Consider the following 26,418-nt stretch of genomic DNA (forward strand, 5'->3'; position numbering starts at 1 on the left):
GTGATAGTATCCGCCTCAAATGGACGTGGTTTAGAAGGGTAATTGGAGCACTGATGTTCTTCCAATCTTATAAACTATACGCCAATGTATTTTTCTGATAAAGCTCACTAAGTTCTCTTGAACTTACAAGATTTATTCTTGTTTTCATGTATGGCAGTTGTTTGAATGCACCAAGAGGGATAAGTCAGGACCATGCCAATATAGCGGCGAAGTGGGTTATTATGCATACAATGGGATATGACGTAGTTTAGGGTTACATCCTAAGAGTTTGTCTTTAACAAAATTTTATATTGTAATGAGTTGAAACATGTCTGTTGTAATATTTTATTTTATTTTATTTTATTTTAAATGTTTTCCTTTGTTCTTAAATATTTAGTCTTTCAATTAAAATAATAAGAAAAATATTTTCAATAAGGAGTATTTGTCAACTGGTTCAATAACTCAGTTAAGTATTTTGTGTGGTGCCAAGATCTGGACCTGGCGAATCAGGTTGGGTTGAAGGCGTTACATGTTTAACTTGTCTCGAGACTCAATGGTAATTTGACTATAAATGTACATTTTCAAGTGTCCAAACCATACCAAATGATACCCTAAATATACCAAAACTTTACATCAAGTTAAGACCATCAATTAAACACATATAACACAACCAAACATCATCAAATTATAACCATCTATGCATCATCATTTAACAAACTAATTCACATAATCAACCTTATATAAATTAACATAGTTATATACCATTTAAAGTTTTAAAACTTATCTTATAAAACCTTAAGAGCCAAATACCATATATCCCACAATGAACACTTAAACAACATGACCAAAACAACTTAGGTGCATGTCATACTAACACCAACACACACACAAACATACAAACAAAATAGGTAGCAAAATGATTCTTGAGCTGAGTTGTTGAGAATGGATGCCTTGACACTTTTAACTAGGAAAATCTTCGTCTGAAACCTTTGCATAGAAATAAATAAAATCATACGCTGAGTATTGAAACTCAGTGATGCTAATACAATTCAAAAACAATGCATTAAGAATAATCTAAAGTAAATATATATATATATATATATATAACAAATATCAATTACATCAATGTTTATCACTTGAATTCATCATATCATTTTTCTAACATTCTTAATCATTTCAATATCACTTTCAATACTTATTCATTTTAGGCCTTATTATCTGACGATAGACATTAGGACGAATACTCAAATCTATTTAACAAGTGAATCCATAATACTCTGATGAATGAGATTATTCTACTCTGCCATCTCGGGTTGTCCAACAATAATGACTTTTAAAATTTACTAATTCTACCATCTCGAGTTGCCCGCTTACGATAGTTTTTTATAATTGTCCATACTACTCAATATGCCATCTTGGATTTCCCAAAAATGATGGCTACTATATCAATGACCCTATGCCATGCTAGCTATATCTGAACTACATCTAACATCGTTTAATGGGGCATTAACATCACAATCATCTTTGTAATGCATATAATCATAATATCATCATTTAAACACTATTTACAAGCAATCATAATTTATAACATATTTTGAATATCACTAATTGAAACCATTCTTCAAAGTTTACGAGGAAAGATACCATCACCTCAATTCATAATCTTATTGAATATAACAAGAAAGTAATCTACGCAAGCAAATCAAAATTGAATTATAGAAGCACAAACTAGAAGCAACTATTCATTGTTGACTTTAGTTTTTCCTTTGTCCTGAAATGTTCCTATGTCATTTTTAGCTATAAAATTAAACTCAAATATAGAAACTTATTAATAAATATAGGCATGAAGGAATTTATTACAAAGTTTGGTTACAGAAACTCATTAATTAAACTCAAATACAAAAACTCATTAATAAATATAGACATGAATGCATTTTTAGCTCTTACTATTCAAACATAATTTACGATAATTTAGACATGAATGCATTTATTACAATTTAATCCTTCAAATTCTTAATATTCGATAACATCAATACTCTACATTCTATCGATCAATTTATATCGACTTAATAAATATAGCACAAAAACTTCTCACATTCGATTTATAATATAAATTCTAAGAATTTTTAATTTTATTCGATTTGGTCTCTAATATAAAATTAATTATGTAGCTTAACATGTACCTACTAACATAGTTTTAGCATTAGTCAAGCTCAACATTCAAGAATCAGTTTAATGGCAACTTAATAGATACTTAACAATTAAAGAAATTAATACATGATTTATCTTAATCACGCTTTTATGATTTAATCCCTATACTAAAATTCATAAAGAATTTGATTACCTTAATTAATTTTTGAACGAATGCTGAATGGAAGAAAAGAAAATTTCTTTTTCTTTCATTCTACAATGGACGACACTAGGAAGAAGGAGATTAGCCTTTTTCTTCTCTCTCCCACTTTCTCACATTTTAACTTAGTTTAATGGGATTAACTTATTAATGTAAACCATTATAATATAAATTAACCATACTAATAATAATCAGTGCACATAATCATTACATTCCACTAATTCAATATGAAATTGGTTAATTTATTCTATGGCCCCTCACTAAATTTCTAACAAGTCCTATTTCATTTTCTAAATTTACACTTTTACAATTTAATCCCAATACTAAAATTACTAACCAATTCATTTTAATTCTACTAAATAGTTTAATTTATCATTTTCACAAAGCACATGTAAATTGTCACTTCCAAACTTAATCATCTCATTTTAATAATTCAACTTCAATAACTTAATTTTTCGACATCGAGTCGTTTAATCGAACTTATAAAATACTTTGAAACAACTATTCAAAATAGAGATTAAATATATGTAATATTTTATGTAACGACGGTTTTTTTATCATTTTAATTAATATCAGTAATTAATTAAAGTTTATTTTAAATAATAAATTTTTATTCTTAATTTACATCAATCAGTATACAAACTATCATAATTTTATATCATATTATTTTTATTTTTCAATCATAATATTTTTTTAACTTTAATAAATATAAAATATTAAATTTGATACATATAACATTGTACAGAATAAAAATTAGTATTATATATTACAAGGTCTTTAGATTTTCACTGTGTGCACACTATAAAAATTTCACATGTGTTAAAAAGAGAAAGTGAGCATTTGTGGAAGGAAAATTTGCAACATAATCTCTCATTTTTATATAATTTTTAATGGTGTTCTACAAACTATATTTCATAATAAGTCCTTTTAATTTACTTTAATTATTAATTAAATTTACAATTTTACATACCAAATCACTATAAATTTTAAAATCATTTTTATTTTAAATTTTTACTATTTTTATAAATTAAATACACTATTAAAATTAAAATATATATTTAAAAATATAAATAATGTTACAATAAATTATTTAGTGGTCATGATATTTAAATTTAATTAGCAATCTATATTTTCTAATTAATAATTAAAATTAAGTATAAGACTATATATAAAAATAGAATTTCACACAATCTAATATTTTAATATTTATATTTTAAAATATAATTTATTTAAATTCACTTTAATATCAATTATTATTTTTAAATTAAAGTTATATATTATATTTTAATTTGGTATTACAAATTTTATAAAATATTTTAAAAATACATACATTGCACGGAGTAAAAAAAAAATAGTAAAATATAATTTATTAAATTGCAAGATGTAAAGAATCCCATTTCCTTATAATCAAAACTACATCTTGGATTGTAAAAAATGCGTAGAAGATTTTTGAGATTTGCCACACAAAATTATTTGGCACACCCCAAAAACTCAAAACAACTTAGCACAAAAAAAGAAGAAGAAAGAAGGTGCAACAGAAAAGAATCATCATTAAAAAAATGAAAAAGAAGAAGAAGAAAGACTATTTTTGGGTCTCTTAGGTTGTAAAACAGTGAAATAAAAAGTGAGAAAAGTAGGACTATTCGTTCTATTTATAAGTTTATTTTATATTTTTTCGGCTACCTTGAGTAACTGGCAATATAAAATAAATTTCATAAGATTGTGATTTTTTAACAACATAATAATTTAAAAATATTACCCTATTTTATTATTATGTAATATTCAAATAAATATATCACCTTTATATATATATATATATATATATATTTATAAAACAGAAAAATAATAACGTAGATAAAGTATAAATAAGAACATTCTCTCTAAAAAAACATTGGAATTTAGATAACTGATTATTTTATTTATAGGTGATAGTTTTATTTATTTAATAAAATTTTATATTTTTGAATTTTATTATATCATCATTCTTATTGTATAAAATTTTAAAATTTTATTCATATTTCATCATAAACCTAAAACTTTATAATAATTGATATGATATGATTTAATTCTTAAAATAATATAAGGTAAAATTAGAAATAATCATTTTAGGATTAAAGTTAAAATTGAAGGTTTTTACCCACAAGTACAAAGCATGATTAATTCTTCATCCTCGCTATCAAACTAAGATCTTACGCAAGTTGAGTTAGTTTTTAAGAATTATCTCTCCAACTATTTAAATAGATAAATAACATGTTTCAACATATTTGACTCACGTCTTTCTGTAATAATAATTATACTAATGGCAATCAAGAGAATAAAGATACCAAAATTTGAATTATGATATTTGGGGTTTGGTATCCAATAACTATAACATTTTAATGGTGAATAGTCAATTTTAGTTCTTATACTTTTTCGAATTTTAAAATTTTAATTCGGATCCAAACAAAAGTAGCTAAATTCAATTACTGTCTTATATTATGCGTACAATTGTAGATTTTGTTCATATTCTTCAACTAAATCATTCTAAGCCCCTATACTTTTTTTAAATTTTCAAATTTCAGTCTTGATACAAATGATAATTGTTGATCCATTAACTGAATTTCTAGTGAGTAATATGTGAAAATAATAAGCAAAAATGGTGTTACATATATAGTAACAACTACACTATTAAGTTAATGAATCTATCAGTTATCATTTTGAAAGAACTAAAATTTAAAAATTAAAAAAGTACAAAAACTAAGATTAATAAAATTAAAATACAAAGACTAAATCTATAATTTTTATAAACTAGAGGGACTTGCAGAATTTAACCAAAGTTAAAATATTAAATGAAAATTAAAAACATGACCGAGTTGTCGGATATCCAAGTACGGTGAGAAAGAAATCACAGTTGGAGTCCCTAATTTTATGTGAATAAATGAAAACATGGCCTGCGTGTGTATAAATTTATGACATCCCAGCACAAATTTTTTTTTTAATCTTTGGTTTTGTTCTGACATGTCTGACGTCCCATCAAGGTCCCCTTGCTTTCCCAGTCTCCTCTTACATTACATTACATTAGCTTTCCCGTAATTTAACATCTGTTTTCTTTCCTTCCCTTCTCTCTCTCCTTTTTTGTTATCTTTCACTCTCTTTCATCGTGTTTTGTTTTGTCCTCCGATGATGAGCCACTCAAAGAAAAGGAACATCTCCAGTTGCAGACGCAACAGTCAGTGTAACTGACCAAAACTAGCCAACAACTTACGCACTCTTTGATCATGTTGATGCTGCTCAAGGTATTCCAACACCACTCTCTCCTGCTTGCTTTTCTTTAATATTTAATCCTGTGTACACATTATTTGTAAGTTTTCCCTTCCATCTCTTCTGCAAATTAGTACCTACTCAATACAATTCTATTCATACCTAACCTTTTGCTTTGCTTCACCTGGTTTTCTTTTTTCTTTTTGCTGTTGTTAATCTATAACTCTCCGGTTGCATATATATATATAGAGAGAGAGAGAGAGCACTTTCATGGCCATAAACTAGTATGATTTTTCCATTATTAAAGCTCTGTTATATATATATAATATATCTGGGCTGTTACAAATTACCTACTCAGTTTTAGGTATAGAATTCAGTTCACTGTGTTTCCTTCTTAGTTCTTTGTGTATATAATGAAGTAATGAACTCTGCAAATATCAGTATCCACTCAGTTCAAGTTTTGAGTTTATACTCAAACTCTGAAACATGATCCCTTTCCTTTTGATTCTTTTCACTTCTCAAATATCTCTTTCTTACAGAAAAAGTTGCTTCATTTACATATTCTAAATCTCTAGGCACTAACCATTTTTACTTTTTTCTACAAATATTGTATAACTGCTACAAGTCATAATTTATTATTTTCCATTTTATTCCTTTGGGAAAGAATAAAAGAGCTTTGCCTAACACGTTTTTGGGTAGATGAGGCTTTAAATATTTGAAAATAATTAATCATATTCGTCTGAAATAAATATTCATAATTAAACCTCACTTTTCTTATAAAAAAATTATGTGAGATGATCCCATCGATGCAACTCATCAGTAAAGATGATTAGAAATTAATTTTGAAATGGTTTTTGGAGCTTTCTAATTCCATTTTTTAGGGTTTCAAAGCTAGCTTTAGTTAAAAATTATATTACCCAGCTGGTGCACCAAATTATTCTCTGCAACAAAATAATTAGAATTTGTCGTATGCAACTATATAAATAACATAACAATTTCATGGATGAAAAAAATAAAAATTAATTAATCAATATCTTTAAAAATAAAGATTATTGAAAAATAATTCAAAAATATTTTTAATAATAAAAACTACATGAGAAACTAAGAAAACTGTATATATAATTGAAAACAAAATACTCAATTGATAATTTTGGTAAAAGAATTTAAGAAAAAGCTGCATGGAAGATGAGAAAAAAGAGGATAGTTTTTTCTTTTTGGCCTTTACCTATATAATCATAATAATGTGTATATATATTTGACATAATTAAAATTATTAAAATTTTGAAACAACTTATTCTGGTAATTACAAATTTTGTGGTTAGAAATAACAGCACCGTATAGTAAAAAAACTTATGTAATAAATATATTTAGAAAAATAATATATAAAAAAAGAGATTTTGATTAAAATGGTAAAATTAATATATTAAAAATTATGAAAATTTTTTGCTCAAATTCTATTATATGTATTTTCGAGGTTTCATATAAAATAAATATTCTCATATTTTTATAAAAAGGAATGAATTTTTAATAATTTCTTAATTAAGTTGGAATCCGATTAATAAATATCACTAATTTAGTCAACCCTCTAAATAATGTTATAGACAAAATTATTATTTATATTTTGATTTATTTATTTATTTATTATTATTATTATTATTATTATTATTATTTTAAGTATCTATATTATATATAATGTGTTTCGTTGAGTTAGTATCATGATTTAATTCGACATAAAATTGATGAAAGAAATTATGAATATTAATACAATGTATTATTGTCTTTTACTATTTTATATGACATTTTTAAATAAAACAACTAAAAATAAAATGTTTAAAAATTAAAATTGAGGTGCACTAAATAGAGCTCATTTTATCACTTTACCTATAATTGAATTATCAAATATTTTTTATAAATATAATTGTAATGTTAAATTTTTTCACCAATATTGTAAGTGTGATAAAATGTAGTATTTAATAATTTAATTGATCGAATGATGACTCATGAAATTAAACTTAGTCAAAGCTTTATTGTACCGATTTTATAGACAGTCACTTTAATTATTATACTGATTTTAGAATTTGAAATTAATAATAATATGTATAAAATTAAAATAAAAATGAATTTAAATTGTGAGTAAATATAATCTTATAAATATATTTTATTTTATTTTTCTGTAATTTCTTCACTGAGTCACCGAACTCAGCGAAATGCTTTATAATGTTATAGAGATAGTGATGTAGATAGGTACCAGAGCTCCATTGAAGCAAGCATAATTGGCCGAATCACCTAAATCTTTATGTTCTTTCATTTTACCTGTTGCTTTATCATCATCATCTTCTTCTTCTTCTTGGGGTTTCTATTTCTTCAGAAAGAATTTACTCCAGAACAGTGGAATCTATTTTTTACCGTGATATCGTTCGAATTATACTGTTTCCTTTTTTTTCATATACATCTTTCAATCATTGAAAAATATATATGTACTATCTATGAAATGAACAGAAATTAGATTGTTTAATATATTTACTTTGATTTATCTATCTGCCTAAAGTTTCACTAAAAATAAAATACATCAAATATTCCTTGTGTCCCAGAAAATGCAGGTGAAGGTCGATCATCTGATCTGGATTACGAAGAACATTGATTGGACTGACACAACTGCTTGTATGTAGTCTAGAATAGCTTTAACCCCACCGATCGAACTCAATCATGAAACCCATAATTGACCTTGAAGTTGATGCCCCGGAAACCGGGTCCGATGTTAGCAGCCAAGTAGCTTCGAACTTGTACACCCAAGAAGCATCAGTTGCTCCCTCTAATGAAACAAATTCAGACCCTGTTTCACTTGATTTAACTCTATGTTTTAACATCGATGGGAGAGATTCCGTAGGTCTCTCATTCACAAGCACAAGTGAAAGCAGCAACATTGACCCTGCATTACGCACAACAGCGTCAGCTATCCCTCGAGTTTTCCCCTGCAACTATTGCCACCGAAAATTCTTTAGTTCCCAGGCTCTTGGCGGCCACCAGAACGCTCATAAAAGAGAAAGAACGTTGGCAAAGCGGGCAATGCGAATGGGGATTTTCTCAGACAGGTATGCAAGTCTTAGTCTCGCGACTTTGCCTCTGCATGGCATGGCCACCTCTTTCAGGTCATTGGGGATAAAAGCACACTGTTTGGCACACCAAAGCTTTGCACCAGCTACGAGAACACCAGACACCAGAAACAATGCTATAGTTGAACATGGTTATCTTGGTCTGCCAATCTTCATGGAAGACGATGAGACGGAGCTGTTGTGGCCTGGTAGTTTCCGTCAGATAGCTCAGGCAGCTGCAGGAGGTAGTAATGCTGATCATCCAGGTTTTGTACTGCCTGGAAGTTCTAATATGAATTTTCTAGAGGTTAAAGAACCAGTGGACCTGGAAGACAGTTCAGCACCAGACCTGACCTTGAAACTTTGATGCTTTGCCTCTTTAAAAACAAATTCATGACCCTATCTTAAAGTTGATCTCACATTCGCTCCCAGTTACTCCGGAGTCTAATCTTAAAAAAAGTAAAAGTTCTGAGAGTTTATTTTCTTTATTCCTAGAATTTGAAAACAAGATCCTGCTTGGAGATACTAATCTTTTTACCACTCCGTAGTCCGTTCATTATCTTGAATTTGCTTCTTTTGTACAGCAAGACGCGCACAGAACTATGCCTGAGCCTGGCTAGCCTTTTCCCTCTGCTTTTATTTTTCTCTACAGGTGTTTCTTATTAATTAAACTTTTTTTTTTTCCTTTTTGCGAGTTATACAACTACAATTACTAGAAGAATAAATGCTTAATGATAAAATCTTTCAAAATGCCTCAATTGGATAAATTGACTTATTTTTCACAATTCTTCTGGTTATGCCTTTTCCTCTTTATTTTCTATATTCCAATATGCAATGATGGAGATGGAGTACTTGGGATCAGCAGAATTCTAAAACTACGGAACCAACTGCTTTCACACCGGGGGAACAACATCCGGAGCAAGGACCCCAAGAGTTTGGAGGATATCTTGAGAAAAGGTTTTAGCACCGGTGTATCCTATATGGACTCTACTTTATTCGAAGTATCCCAATGGTGTAAGGCTGTCGACTTATTGGGAAAAAAGAGGAAAATAACTTTGATCTCTTGTTTCGGAGAAATAAGTGGCTCACGCGGAATAGAAAGAAACATATTCTATTTGATCCATACCTTTTTAAAAGTGTTTAATACAAAAACTTTTCAAATGTGCTCAAATAAGAGCTTCTCAACCGTGGTACACCAAGTTACAAATTATGTTTTTATGTTTTTATTTTCTTTTCAAGTAATATATGATTAAATGGTTATGCGTTTTTAATCTAAACATACCATCATTCACTTAATTTTTACTAAAAATTGGCGAAGTGTGTAAAAAACTCTTATTTGAGCACTTTTGTAAATATTAAGCCATTATATGACTATTTTGAAATGTTTGACCCTTACGCGAGTAACCTCTAAAAAGTTGAACCCTAATTTGAGCATTTAACCTTATTAGAATAAACCTATAACATTTATACTAATTATAAAATCATTGACTAAGTTTAGTACCAAAGAGTTTATAAAAATAAAAGCCTACTGTTTCAACTCCAGAACTATAAAGAATCTATTTGGTTACAACGTGTTTGCCCCCTTGGTGAAGTCCCTAAAGGTGACCCTTATTTTATGTACATGACACTTTTTTTTAATGCCCCTTGTTTTATTACGATCTGACTTAGTCCCTCATCAAGTTCCTAATATTAAGTATCCTGCAATCACAAATCAACCCTTGTAAGTTTAAATGAACTTAGTGAGCTTCATAATTCACATACCTACCCTACCTTACTGGGGGTTTGAATAAATAATATTAATGAATACAATAGACTTCCCTTCTCGTTTCTAGTATTCTCCTTAATCCGTCATAGCGGACTTTACCCTTACCCCGAACCTATCTTCTAGCGGATAAGATTAGCAGTTTCCTTTCGTTCGCTCTATCAATCTTTGATCAGCCTTGTCATTCCCTCTGAGTGGTTCACTTTCTCAACAGATTCTACCCTTCTTTTACTTAATTTCCTTTCTATCCTTTGACCCCAATGTGGGCATCTTCTTTCCACTATTATGCACTATTAATGAAACCTTTAAGGCCAATATTCCTAAGTCTCTTGATGCCTATTCTTAACCTCATTTGTTCATGGCGAACTCTTGCCTTACCTTCCATCCTTTGTAGGACCAACCAGGTCCCACGCCACCCTGGCGGGCTACATCTTGCTTAGTTTATTTAGTGATCGAATTACTACTGTGTAATTCGTTTTATGCATTTTATCTTACTTTTATGCATAGTGCGTTCTTTTACTACAAACCACTCTGGCCTTTATTACTCAATCGGACGTTGCTATCCAAATTCTCGATTGCTTTTTCATACCGCATGCTTCGCATACATTGCCCTTTTTTCCGATACTTCCTCAAGGGTTTCCCTTTTAAGGGGTAGCCTTGATAGATATATTTGTCATTCTGTTTATCCTTCTTCATCAATGGGTTTTAACCACCCTTCCCTTCCTCAGGGTTAATTGGCGTACATATGTTACACAACTAATTTACGCGGTTTCTCTGAACGACCTCGAAATATCCTTTATGGCAAGTCCTCACCCACGATCTTTGGTTAAACCACTTCCCGTACGCCTGAATATTAGGTACCACTGGTACTTCGACTTCCATAACAACTTCCTATTTAGCATCCTTATACCCCTTTAGGTTACACAACTACTATTCCCGTATCCTTTCTAATTTCTGTTAAGTTCCCATTCACTGGTGGACTCATTCGACCCATTACTCGACCATCGCTCGTCGATACTTCTATGTTCCTTTCAACCATTTTTCCCCATTAGCAGGCTGTCTCACAATTTTTGTTATGACTTTCCTCTTATGTTTATTGTCCTGGTGGACTTTCACTCTTTTTCTCTCCATACTACCATAGTCGAGCTATGGTATTCAAAAGTACCTCATGTTTAATGTCCTGGTGGACTTCATTAGTTGCTATAGTCGAATTATGGTCCTACCTCCCTGATCCTCATGTTTATTGTTTTGGCGGACTACCTCGTGTTTAATGTCCCATCGGACAATCTTTGATGCCATAGTCTCTTTTAGCTATGGACTTACTCATTCTACTGTCAAATCATCACTTGATGCCATAACATCTTTTAGCTATAGACTTACTCATTCTACTTTCAAATCATCACTTGATGCCATAACATCTTTCAACTATTGATATGTGCATGGGAAAGACAAGTATTAAGGTTCCCTTACCTAACTCATCAGATGCATTGCAAGTCCCTTTAGGTCTAATTACGCGATCTAAGGCTAAGAAAATTAAGGAGGCCCTTACTGGATTGGTACAATATGTTCGGGCCAAGAGTGAATATGCTTTCGAACTTAAAGTGGAAGCACAACCGTGCAATATGTTAATTGTACATCATGAATCGATTGATTGCACCATGAATCAATTATTTTTTTTTGTTATGTGTTATGTTTCACCACAACATTTATTTTAAATTCCTACAGCAATAGTTTTCTTTCTTATGCATTTTGTTAAAAGGAATTTTAGCCTTGATTCATATTTATATTATCTTAGACATATTTAGTTAACCATAATGCATCCATATGACCATTCGTATTCAGCCCAAAATTCATGCATGGGAATGTTTAAAGCACCTACGAATTCATGCACTCAACAAATACCATGTGCCTCTTCGTATTCTCCATCAAGTTCCTTGAATTTGATGCATTCAAAGGGGATACATGCATTTCCAAGTACATGTATTCTGCCAAGGGGGGATAAATAACCATATTTATGCATTTCTAAAAGGGAAGCATTTAAATCATGCATAGACAACATTAAAAGGGTACATGGACATTCATATGACTATTCAACTCTTACATTAACCATCAACATACATGCACAACTAAGGGGATGTTTTGTGACCTTTTCAAGTGATACATGAACACCTACATGTATGTACGTCCAAGGGAGGGTGTAAATATTAATTGCTGCCACAAATACAAAAAACATAAAGATTCATACATAAATGGAAAAAGGGATAAATTTGTTGAATTCATGAATTAGTTTGATTCATGTATGGTCCAAATTCATGTACTTCATTTATGACCGAAATTATCCATTCATCTATTAGGCTAGTCCTATAAATAGGTTGTCATTTCTAAGTTAGAGAGAACTTTTTGAACTCTTATCAATATATTGTGAGATTATTCTCTTTCATTCTTTAAGAACATTATCTTCGAACTTATCAAGATTTCACAATCTTGTGGCATTCACTCAAAACTGATCTTATTACTTCCGTTCTCAAACTATTCAGGAGTGTCGATCAACCTATATTGTTGGTTTCTATCTCGTCATAGATAGTGGGTCGCAGTTTTCTTCATTTCAACTTTTGTTTCTATTTCAAACTTTATAAGAATCGAGTTGCATTCTCTTATAACGTTGGTTCATTTTTGGGTTTGATTTCAAAATCAAAGTTTTGTCCTATTTTAATTTAAAAGTTTTGCTTAAGTTACCTGTTTAGAACGGTTGAACAAAACAAACATCCTTGTAATCATCAACCGACTACGAGCACGTATCAATTATGGTCTTACACATTATAACCTTAAATTTACTGTTCGACAGACTACACTAGTGGCCATAGTCCAACTATGGTCTTACACCTTACGTTTTCCGTGTTAACTGTCTTGGCGAGCTACCAAGATGCTGTACTTCAACTATGGTATTAGTCTTATTTACCATGATGCTATGGCATCTTTTAGTCATGGTCTTACTCGTTTTCGTCTTGATGTTGTATCATTTTTCAACTATGGTCTAACTTATTTTAAGCGTATAGCCTCTGATTGGTTCCATGACCTAGCCATAATTTTTTCTAGTTCCTCTCTAATACACCATTCCTAACTTTGATGTTCGAACACCACAGTGTCTCCTCCACAAGGCCAGGAGCTTCATATGTCACCGGTGCACACAGTAACATCGTATGACGGTATCTAACAGAATTACCTCTCTCCCCTATTTCCCTTCCTAACTTCGCTTAAACTCGACAATATTTCCTTTACATGCATTACATGCATTCCATGAATGCAATACCATTGAATTGTAGCTAGTTCATGCACATTGAACTATAACGGTAGATACTTTTAATCCCATCCATCCTTACAAAATACTTAGCATTTTAGGGGTTGAGTTCAGAAACTCACATGATGCCTCTTCGCCTTGTTCGCCTAACTTTCCCTAATTCCAGAGCTTCCATTCTCCTGGCAGCTAAGCAAAACAACCAAATCTTAGGTTAAACCCAATGTTTTGACTTTAAACCTCAATTTTCCAAAAATATGTAGAATCCTTAAAAATGGTTTCTAGAAACTCTTAACTTTGTTTTCCAAGTCTTACATATACCGAAGAGTTTAGAACCTTATCAGCTTACTGGTTTCTTTATTTCTCCTACTCGAACCTTATTGCTTTCGCTGCATGCAAAGCTTCCCTTATTCTTTTCTTCTTCGAAACAAGTCTAGCTAGCCTGTACCTTCGATTTTGAAACTGTTAAAGATATTGAATGTTGTCATTGATGAATCTATGTAATTTTAGTTATTAAATGATGAATTTAAAATGTTGGTTGATATTTAAAAGCATTTTTTTAAGTAATTTTGATGAATTTTTTGATTAGGGACTAAATTATTGAAATAGTAAAAATACAAGGATTTGAAATTGTTACAAAAATGGGCTGTATTGGATGCCATGAATATTCATTTGGCATGGGTTTGTATTTAAAATGGTTAATTTGCATGTTTTAGGCTCAGGGACTAAATTGAATAAAAATGAAAAGTTGAGGGTAATTTTATAAAAATTTCAAAAATGACTAAATTGCGTAAAATAAATTGCTTTACTATCTAAATTAATGACCTGAATAAAATTATTAATTTAGATCAAGATTGAGTGGAAAATCGAGGAGAATAGAAAATCACCAAATAGCCCCTGTACTTTGACATTTCTGTGATTTGGCCAAGTAAGTTCGTATAATTAAAATTTAGCATTTATATACACAGGTGTTTGGTATTACATGATATTTTATATATATATATATATATATATATATATATATATGTTCCATTGTTGGAAATGAATCATTATCTAAGTTATAATATTGAATTTGATGCTCGATTTGAATTGAACGCAGAATAGAGCACATTTGTGTTTTGGTGTATTACGAGGGTTTGGAGTGGAGATGGTATTGGAGGGAGATATTGGTATATTAACCGAGGTTCAGCATTTGTTGAGAACTCTCGCGTTATACTTTCTATTTGGCGTGATTTGGGTGGATCAACTTTTATGAGCTTCTATTCAGCTCTTATGAGCTTCTGTTGGCGTATTTCGGGTGGACCAGCTCTTATGAGCTTTTGTTTGGCGTATTTCGGTTGGATAAACTCTTATGAGTTTTTGTTCAGTGTGTTCGATCTATTTGACGATGTATTATTATCCGTAAGCTGTTCTTCGAATGAAAATTCTACGTAAGGTAATTTTTTTAATGAATTTGAAAGATTTGTTATTTACTGAATATTGATCTGAACGTAAATGAATTCATCAGTTGAGATTGTGGATGATGCTTAGGTTTATGCTAAGCTTATGGTTGCATTATATCATGTTTAATACTAATGATATACATTGAAATGGTAAGTAGCCAAATATAAATATGCTTATGTTCATGTGATTGACCCCAAATGAGTTATATTCGTAAATGCACTAAATTGTGTATTGATAATGGTGATTAGGCTTATGTCAAGCTTGAGAGTATGATTGATGTTTATGCTTATGTCTGGTATTATACAAATGAAACGGGTAATAAAAGGTAATGAAACGGTAAGTTTATTATATAAATGTGATATAATGAAAAGAGATTGATGAATTGAATGATGTATTTATATATGAGAAATTACGTATGTTATGGATGAACTTACCTATAATGTGAATAAATATATTAACGAGTGAATTGATGTTGTTATTTAAGTTTATGTTTAGTAAATGAAATGGAAAGTAAGTAAAGGAAGTAATTCATAGTTTTATGAAAAAGTTAATGATGGTGAATAATGATTTATAAAATCCTATGATGTTAGGAATGAAAAATATATATATGATGTTGATAGACTTACTTATTTATGAGTTGATGGTTATGTAGTTGATAAATCTTGAGGCATTGTATATGTTTATATTTAATCTATTAAGTTCATTGTTGAAATGGAATGTTATGTTTAAAGTTTATACGAGCTTACTAAGCATTCATTGCTTATGTAGTTATTTTCCTTTACTTTACAGATTATCGAAAGCTAGGTCAGGTTGGAAGCTTGTTGAAGATCTATCACACTATCCAACGATTATATCGGTAGATTTAATATTTTGATCAAGGTTATAATGGCATGTATAGGTGGACTTGTGTCAATGAACTAGTTGTTAAGTTTGGCTTGTAAATATGGTAATATGGTTGGTGAGCTTTTGGCATTTGATGTCTTGATCATTGGTGGTTTTATTACCAAATTGATGCATGGGTTAAATGGCCAAAGTGGTATGTGTTGGCATGGTTGAAATGTGGTCAATTAGGTTATGTGTTGATATGGAATTTAGCTAAGGTTGTTTGGATGAAACATAATCATTTTGATGCAAATGTAAGTATGAATGTTTGGTTGTGATTGAGGTACCTAAATGGCATATTGGTTGAATAAACTTATAGTATATTGAAATGGTCTTCTTATGCACATTTTGTCATGTTTTGATGCCTTAATCATAGTTTATTTGGCGTAATGGTACTTGTTGAAATTGGGTGAAAGAAAAGACTTGATTTTAGCCTGTTTCTTTTCCACACGGCCTAAGACACGGGCGTGTGTCTCAGCCGTGTGTGACACACGGTCAGGCGACATGGTCATGTGTCCTATGTAGGTTGTTAATGGTTGCTTTTTAAAACTTTCACGGCCTAGCACATGGACATGTGAGGCCATTTCGAGAGTTACATGGCCTGGCACACGGGCGTGCGACTTAGCCATGTGACCCAAGTCAGTGAGTTACATGGGCACGGACACAGGCTGGGACACAGTCGTGTGTCCTTATTTCAAATGTTACATGGCCTGAGATATGGATATGTGTTTTAGCTGTGTGAGCCACATGGCCTGGTCACATAGCCGTGTGACCTCTGCAGTATAAATTTTTCTAACTTTTTCCTAAACTTTCTAAATGTTTTCGATTTAGTCCTAAACTGTTTTTATTGTATTTTTAGACCTCGAGGACTCGATTAAGGGATGTTATGAATGTATTTGTATGAAATTAGAATATGTATTGCATTAATGTATGAATTAAATGGTTTAGTGTTCTGTTTGTTTGGTAATGCTCTGTAACCCTGTTCTGATGATGGTCATGGGTTAGGGGTGTTACAGTTGAGGCCTTGGGACATGTGGAGAAATATGAGAATGTCAAGTTATGCTCCATTCAATGGGACATGTTGGCGTAAAGAAGAGTGTTTAGCTTTATGCTACACTTATGAGACATATTAAGGATTCTTTGAGCTATTCTGAGGCGATATAAGGAGATCTGCATATCCAACAAAATAGATAAGTTAAGATAAGTAAGTTTAGACAAGTATGAAAATATATTTTATGTTCCTCCATTCTAATAAGACAAGTATGTGAGCATGTTTCATGCTATACAAGATCAGTTTTTAAACAAGATCAAGCTAAGTTTTTTTAAGTATGATTTTTCAATAAGCACATACGAAACTATTTTTACAAACTAATGTTTTCTGACAAGCAAGATATACAAACTGGGTCTTGCACCTTCTCCACCAACCCAATATGCGACATGATTTTTTAGACAAAGTTTTCTTTCTGTTTTAAACTTTTTATTTTTAAACATACTCCAACGATTCATAATTCTTCATTGATTCGCAATGAACTCACCCACTCCTCTCTTACTTCGCAGCTAAAAAAATCACAGATGGTAGTGGTGAGGTAGATGACTCGGGAAGGCCCATCCCTAAATCGGTGAAATTGGGAAATAGGTGATGGGGTTTTATTTGTGTGGGTTTAGTTTTATTATAAGGTACATCTGATATTGAAACCATTTCCTTAATGTTACTTTGTTTTGATTTATTACCAATTTTTTCGAGCGATATTTGCTTGTTAATATTTTTCCTGATATGAATAAAGTCTGATGTTTCCATTATTTTTCCCTACATTCGTGCGATGTTATATTACTTATATAACAAGCCAAACCCGACCTTTTAGGAGGATTCGAGTAAGACATGTCACTATAGAGAAATCATCAATCTTTAAAATTATTTTTGGCGTATACTTTGTAAACTTAGGGTTTTGTATTCAAATTTTAATACAAATAATAAAATAAGTGTAAGCCATGTGGCATATAAGCTTTAAAAAGAAAATTTTTTATCGTATGAAATATAACACTAAAAAACCATTTCATATCTCAAATGAAGCTTCATAAAAACATAGTTTATCGATCATAGGTATCAAACACAAATTCTTCTCAAATTACAATCAAACGTCACCCCCATAGTACAAAATAACAGAAGTCTCATAACAGTAGATGTCCTCTGGTGTAGTCTAACAAAATGTCTTCCTTTAACGATAAGCCTGAGAAGGAAAAAGGGAAACGACGTAAGTTCAAAAAGAAGTCTTAACAATAACCATTAATACTTCAAGTAGATCACATCAAAGAGTCAAGCACAATCATATAGTTCGCCAGATGGCGTGTACCAGATATAGACAATCTATTCGTCGATTTACTATTCCTTTGGCGCATACACTACACTCATATAACCATACAGATAAACCTTTTTCATACCAACCATGTACCTAAGTCCTTAACCAGATTCGTATAATATATTCCATTCATATTCCTTTGCTTGTATCCTTTGTCATGATCTGCCAATTTGGTTTGCAGCATACATTTGCCCTACCAGAGGCTACACAACCATTTTCATATATTACGATCTATTAGTTCAATGAACATTCCATTGAAGGCATCACCATGAATATTTTTCCTTAACATTATTTTCATGATTCAGCCTATATCATTCTTGATAGAACCAGAAGGTAGTAGCTTAAGCATGAAGAATGGTTACACTTTAACACAAACATTATAGACCCATACTGACAACTCTGAACAACCACTTTTCATATACGCACAGTTCACCTTTACAAATCATAAGTATTTACCGTACATGAATTATAAAATAGGAATGCCACACACATGGAAGTATGAAGGAACTCACCAGAAATACAGAAAAATCTATATAGCAGGACCTTTGCCTTTATTACTCGGCCTACAGTGTCTTGAGCTAAAATATAAATAATTAAACTTATCAGATCATTACACCATCGAACCCAAACATGCATGCAAGAAACATTAACATTTAACCTAGAATTAAGAAAATCCTATTAATCTAATACTTATACATGTAGAGTTAAAAATACATAAATAACTATGAAACTAACCTAGGATTCATAAGTATTTGCTAGAGAGCTAAAACAAATATAGGAGTTGGCTGAATACAGCAAACCCAACTTCATACAGGTTTTTGGACTTAAGCTTTTTAGAGAATACAAAGAAAATCAAGAAGAAGATTGATACAAAGAAAACACAATTTTTTTTCAATGAAGACATTGATATCCTTAAATACCTAAGCATAGAGACAAGGTTTAATGGAAGGATCAGATTATTCCACTAACACTCTTGATTTTTGTGATTAAGTGCACTTACCATCATTTTAGTCTTATCAGCTATAGTATCTTAATTCCATTCTAACTAGTTCTCACGTGGGTAACTAAATTATTTTATTAAAGTAATAAACAAATCTATTAACTACAAACTTAATGAATTCACCTAAACTTCTAGGATGATGTATACTCAACAGAAGAATCTGCCAACCCACAGATCTTGCCAAAATATAGGATTCATCAATTGGCACATACACAAAATACTATACTTATACAAAATTAACATTTTACTTTCTCAGAACCAGACTTAATACCATGACATAATAAACAGTAACCAGATACAAAGACTTCACCAGGCAAGCTATTACAACTCTCCCCTAGTTAGAAAATTTTTGTCCCCGAAATTCATACCTGAAAATAACTGAGGATACTACTCTTTCATTTGGTTTTCTCTTTCCCATGTAGCTTCTTCAGTACTATTGTTTCTCTATAGAACTTTTACTAAGAGAATTCTTTATTTCTCAGCTTTTTTACCTCTTTTGCTGGAATATAAACAGGTTCTTCTGCATAAGACAAGTTCAGTTCAACCTCTAATTCTTCAATCTGAACAACATGATCAGGATTGGATCTATACTTTCTCAACATAGATACATGAATCATGTTGTGAATCTTTGATAGCTCAGGTGGCAGAGCCAATCTGTAAGCTATAGGCCCAACTTTCTCAAGAACTTCATAAGGTCCTACAAACCTTGGACTTAGCTTTCCTTTCTGGTTAAATCTAATAATTTTCTTTCAATGAGATACTTTCATAAATACCTTATCCTCAACTTCAAATGAGATTTCTTTTCTTTTCAAATTTGCATAAGCTTTCTGATGATCCTGTACAACCTTTAAATGATTTCAAATAACAGAGACTTTCTCTTCAATTTCTCGTACTAATTCAGGACCCACTAATTTTCTTTCACTAAGCTCCATCCAACAAATAGGTGTTCTACACCTTCTACCATACATAGCTTCAAATAAAGTTATTTCAGACTGGCGTGAAACTATTATTATAAGCAAACTCAACTAAAATAACATACATTTCCCAATTTAGTTCAAAATCAATTATACAGCTTCTCAACATATCTTCCAAAATCTGAATAATTTTTTCAGACTGACCATTAGTTTCAGGATGAAATGCAAAAAAAAATTTACCCTAGTTCCCATAGATCTCTGTAACTGATTCCAAAACCTTGAGGTAAACCTTGGATATCTATTAAACAGTATGGAAGAAGGAATTCGGTAAAGGCGCACTATCTCAGTAATATACAATTCAGCTAACTTCTTCAGAGAATAAGTAGTATTCATAGGCAGAAAGGGAGCTGACTTAGTAATCCGATCTACTATTACCCATATAAAATTCTTCTTACAAGGATTGAGAGGTAAACCTGATACAAAATCCATAGTAATTCTATATCATTTCCACTCTGAATTTTCTAAAAGATACAATTTACCTGAAGGTACCTGATGTTTAGTTTTGACTCTCTGACAAGTTAAACAAGTTGAAACATACTCTACGATTTCTCTTTTCATACCAGACCACCAATATGAGCTTTTCAAATGTCCATAAATTTTGACGCTCCTAAGATGGAGTGAAAAAGGTCCCTGATGAGCTTCCCTTAATAACTCTTTCCTCAGTCCATTCCCAATTGGTACAAACATTTTATTTATGAATCTTAACTCACCATCATTTCCTTGATTGAAATTTGTTGCTTTGCCAAACTTCATTCTCTACTTAAACACTTCACATTGAGCATCTTTCATCCGCTCCTTTAATATATGTGAAAGAAAGGTTGGTTTTACTACCAGTTCTATTTGCAAGGATCCATTATTAGACATATTCACTTTTACTCAAAGAGACAATAACACTACCACAGTTTTTCTACTCAAAACATCTACCACCACATTTGCCTTTCTTGGATGGTATTCAATGATCAAATCATAATATTTCTACGACTCTAACCATATCATTTTATGCAAATTCAGAGAATACATGACACTTATCTCTATAAAAATAATGTCTCCAAATCTTGAATGCTAACACCACTGCCTTCTGTCAATTCTAAGTCATGAGTTGGATAGTATCTCTCATGAACTTTAAGCTGACGTGATGCATAAGCTATAACCTTTCCTTTCTGCATGATTACACATCCTAACCCATTCAAAGATACATCAATATAAACCGTATACTCTATCCCAGACTCTGGTTGTACCAACACTAGAACTTTTATCAATACTGTTTTCAATTTCTCAAAACTCTATTGACATTCATCATCCCACTCAAATTTTTCTTTCATTTTTAGTAATCGAGTCAGAGGTAATGCTATCATAGAAAACCCTTCATAAATCTTCTGTAAGAACCAGCTAATTCTAGAAAACTGCAAACGTTAGATGAATTTTTGGGCGTATTCCACCCAAGAACTGCCTTTACCTTGACGAGATCAACTTTAATACCATCAGAAGGGATAACATGTCCCAAAAATGTACCTCTCTAAGCTAAAACTCGAACTTATTGAACTTAGCATACAACTGACTATCACGCAGATTTCTCAGCAAAATTCTTAAATATTCCTCATGATCAGTCTCATTCTTAGAGTAAACCAATATGTTATCAATAAAAAATCACTACAAACTAATCTAAGTATGATTGAAATACTCTGTTCATCAAATCCATAAATATATCAAGCGTATATGTCAATCCAAAAGGCATTAACCAAAATTCATAGTGACCATACATTGATCGAAAAGTTGTCCTACATACATCATCACCTTTAATCCTTACTTGATAATATTTATACTCAAATCAATTTTAGAGAAAACTGTAGCCTCACTTAACTAATCAAATAGTTTTTCAATCCATTGAAGAGTATACTTATTATTTATTATGACTTTGTTCACCTAGCAATAATTTATACATAGGCGCATAGTTCCATCTTTCTTTTTTACAAATAGAATTGGTGCACCTCATGGTGACACACTTAATCTAATAAAGCCCTTATTCAATAGATCTTGCAACTACTTTTTTAAATCTTTAAGTTCCAACGGTGCCATCCTATATGGAGTACAAGAAATAGGTCCTATTCCAGATTCTAGTTTAATCGAAAACTCTACCTCTTTCTCATGAGGCATTCTAGGAAATTCTCTAGGAAACACATCTACAAATTCTCTTACCGCAGAAACTTGACTAATCTCTTTTCTTGATTCAGATGAATCCTTGAAATAAGATAAATAAGCAACTGTGCCTTGAATAATCATTTTCCTGGTGGACATTGCAAAAATTATCAAGTTTTCCAATTTACTCAATAAACCAGGCATCAGCACTTCTTTACCCTCAACATTTCTCAAGCGTACACTTTTAGTTTGAAAATCAACCATATCATTATGTCTTGTCAACTAGTCTAACCCTAAATTTTTATTAAACTCATTGGAACTCAATAACAACAAATCTGCCAAAAATCTATACTCACTAAAAACTAATGGGCAATTTCTAATCAACTTATTCATCACAATTCTTTGACCTAAGGGATTTGTTACTAGCACATTCGTTTCAGAGTATACTACTTCAAGATTAAGACCCTTTATACTTTAGTACAGATATATTAATGAGTAGATCCTGGATCAATCAAAGCATAAATACAGTTACCATGAAAAGAAAATTTACCAGTTATTACTTCAAGCAGATCAAAATCCTCCTTAGCTTTTATCATATAGGCTATTGCTGATACTCTAGAACTTAAAAGATTTTTCCTCTGTGTTCCCTATACTAAACCAGATTTAGTTGTCATTCCAAATCTACTCTTATGCTGAATCTTTTGAGAGCTTTTAACTGATTGTTCAATGCTTAATTCAATCTTTAACCGTATGATCTTTGGACCTACATCCAAAACATGCCCTTAAACTCTTCCTGGATTCAACACCATAATTCCTACCATATTATTCACATTCACGTTTCATCATTCTAAAACTACCAAAACTTTCCATAGAATCAGTTGGTCTATTGAATCATTCACATCTGAAACTTATGAACTTTGAATCTTTTTTCGAAGCTGAAAAAGTTTGATATCTAGGTTTCTTAAAACTTGCTATCGAGAGAAGACTTCACCTGCCTCTCTTTATCCTTTCACTTTCAAAATTCCTGCTCCTATCTCTAATGATAAATCTCATCTTGTGAGCTTTTGCTGTCATTGTTGTAAGTGTTTTACATTTAGCTGCTACAGCCAGTGCACGAATCTCATCCTTTAATCCCTATTCAAACTTATCACATATTTCTTTTTCAGTTTGAAACATGTTCTTTGCATAGCGACTAAGTTTGAGAAATTCCTTCCCATATTCAATAACTGATGTAACACCCCTAACCGGAATCCATCGCCGGAATAGGGTTACAGAGTATTACCAAAGTTTATAGGTCAAGTAACAGACATTTCATAAACGTTTAGCGTTCATATCATATTTTAATTAAATTTAATCATATAGTCCCGTACATGAGCCCTCGAAGCTGAAATCATGCATTAGAATCATGTCTGGACTAAACCGGGTACTCAGAAATCTTTTTGTAAAATTTCCAAAATTTTTCCTAAGTGCAGGGGTCACACACTCGTGTGGTCAAGCCGTGTGAACCACGTGCCAGGACACACCCATGTCTCGGGCCGTGTAACTCTCTAACTTAGGTCACACGGTCACGTCACACACCTATGTGCTAGACCGTGTATAGGTGTAGGGGTCACACGGCCAAGCCACACACCTGTGTGCCAGGCCATGTGATCAATTCTAAGCATTTTGTTTTGACATTTTAAAGATGCAGGGGACACACGGCTAGATCACACGCCTATGTGCTAGGTTGTATGTCACACACGGTTAAGATACACGCCCGTGTCTCTGCCTATGTAGACAAAAATAGGATATTTTTCAAGCCACATTTCTCATCCAATTTGTCTTCCTTTTACACTAATACTTTAATATATTCACAAGCCATTTTTAAAACAATTAATTCAAGACAAAATCAAATCTCATGCATGTCATAACATCATAATTGACATTTTCCCTTGCCTCAAATACAAAAAAAAATATTTCTTCATCTGTTCAAAATACATCTAATTAACATATCTTTCTCTAAACTTTCCTAGAAAGAAATCTCAGCCAATCATTTGCCCAAGAGTCACACTAACCAAAGTTTCCCACCATTGGTAAGCTTCTTTTTCTAACAACGATATAGTATATCTAGGACTATCCTCAGAAGTACATTTCAATTCCTTTATCACCCTACATAAACAAGATAACTACTACTCAATCACAGTGAGATAATAACCTTTATCACCAAAGAACTCATTAGTACATCTTTTCCTACTTTCTCTTACAAGGTCAACCTTAGGTGGAGCCATAGAAGGTACTAGACGAGCAGAATTTGCTAGGCGAACCACTTTAGGCTGTGGTTATTGTGGCTGTTGCTATTGAGGCTCTTGATTATTTCCTATAAATTGGTCGAATAATTGTGTCATCATAGTGAAAAACACATTCCTAAATGCATTATCTACATTTTCCATATTAGTTGCAGTTGTAGCTTGTTCTTGTGTTGACATATGACTTTCTATTTCTTTACATGTGGCTTCTCAAGAACCATCAGACATTTCCTTATATTATTACAAAATAAATTCTAACTTAAAACAAAACATTAAAGACTAAGCCCAAGGTGTACTATGCATGATGAGGAGTGACACAACCATCAGTTTTACGAGAATCGACTAAACCTTGGCTTTGATACCAACTTGTAACATGCCAAACCCGACCCTTTAAGAGAATTCGAGTAAGATATGTCACTACAGAGAAATCATCAATCTTTAAAATTATTTTTGGCATATATAGGGTTTTGTATTCAAAATTTAAGACAAATAATGAATAAGTGTAAGCCATATGGTGTATAAGCTTTAAAAAGAAAATTTTTCATCGTATGAAATATAACACTTGTCGAAACCTTTTTTTTTTTTTCAAAACAACGGTCAATTTTTAGTTTGAAAATGAAAATGAGAGTCGCCACCAATCTTTTCTTTATGAGGTGGGATCGGATCACCTTGTGATTGATCGTTTTAATAAAACGTTTTGAGTTACTAAAACAACAATTTTGGTCTACGAAATTCAAGAAAATGGGTTCAGGAGTCAGTTATGTACGAGAAAGGATTAGCACCCTCGTAACGCCCAAAATTGGTACCTAATTGATTAAGTAATGTCTCAACGTCGAAAGTTGAAAACTCAAAAAAAATTTAAAATACGGTCCTCTCTTAAAGAAAAGCTTGAATAAATTAAAACAAGCATTAAAAGCCTTCTCGTCTCGAGATAACAAAATGTCACACCCCATAAGTTAGGACACAACATTTAAACCCTCGAAAATAAGCTTGCCTTTATATTTTTTTTTGAAATTTTATGCGTTTTAATTTAAAAGAATATTCAATTATTTAGATCTAACAAGAAAATAATTGAAACCCTGTAAGTTAGGGCATGAATTTCTCGAGTTTCTAAACACCGAATATTACCTTTATTTTATTTAAAATTCATATATTTTAAAATTTAAAAGGATATTTGGCTATTTAGGTCCAACGAGAAAAATCGATACCCCGTAAGTTAGGGTACGATTTCTCGAATTTCCAAAATGCGAAACATTGCCTTATTTCAAGATTTTCCTTTTTACGAAATTTTAAAAAAATCTATGAAATATTTAAAAAGATATACGATAAATCGATTATATTTAACAAAATTATTTAAACTGTAAAAGGGTCATGTGTGGCTAATAATGATAGTGCAACATACATTTGAAGTAACAATGATATAATATTGCATAAAAAAAATAACACATGGCATTGACATTAACGAATCATGATGTTAACGATAACAAAAATAATAACGTAAAGCGATAATATAGGAATAATAATAATAATAATAATAATAATAATAATAATAATAATATAATTAAAAACCACAATAATAATATTGAAATCTAAATTTTAAAATAGATGTTGAAAATAGTAAAT

At 31.3% G+C, this 26,418-nt stretch overlaps 2 protein-coding genes across 2 annotated transcripts; both read left to right on the forward strand.

Moving 5' to 3' along the window:
• Positions 1-5,286: 5,286 nt before the first annotated feature.
• On the forward strand, positions 5,287-9,579 carry LOC108482903 (zinc finger protein 4-like). The gene is made up of 2 exons (XM_017786006.2): positions 5,287-5,604; positions 8,161-9,579. The coding sequence occupies exon 2, from the start codon at positions 8,276-8,278 to the stop codon at positions 9,026-9,028; it is 753 nt and encodes a 250-aa protein (XP_017641495.1). The 5' UTR covers positions 5,287-5,604; positions 8,161-8,275; the 3' UTR covers positions 9,029-9,579.
• Positions 9,393-19,268, forward strand: LOC128295420 (putative ATP synthase protein YMF19). The gene is made up of 2 exons (XM_053030982.1): positions 9,393-9,860; positions 19,215-19,268. The coding sequence occupies exons 1-2, from the start codon at positions 9,393-9,395 to the stop codon at positions 19,266-19,268; spliced, it is 522 nt and encodes a 173-aa protein (XP_052886942.1).
• The last annotated feature ends 7,150 nt before the right edge of the window (positions 19,269-26,418 follow it).

This window comes from Gossypium arboreum, chromosome 7 (assembly GCF_025698485.1).
Source record: "Gossypium arboreum isolate Shixiya-1 chromosome 7, ASM2569848v2, whole genome shotgun sequence".
NCBI classification, from domain to species: domain Eukaryota; kingdom Viridiplantae; phylum Streptophyta; class Magnoliopsida; order Malvales; family Malvaceae; genus Gossypium; species Gossypium arboreum.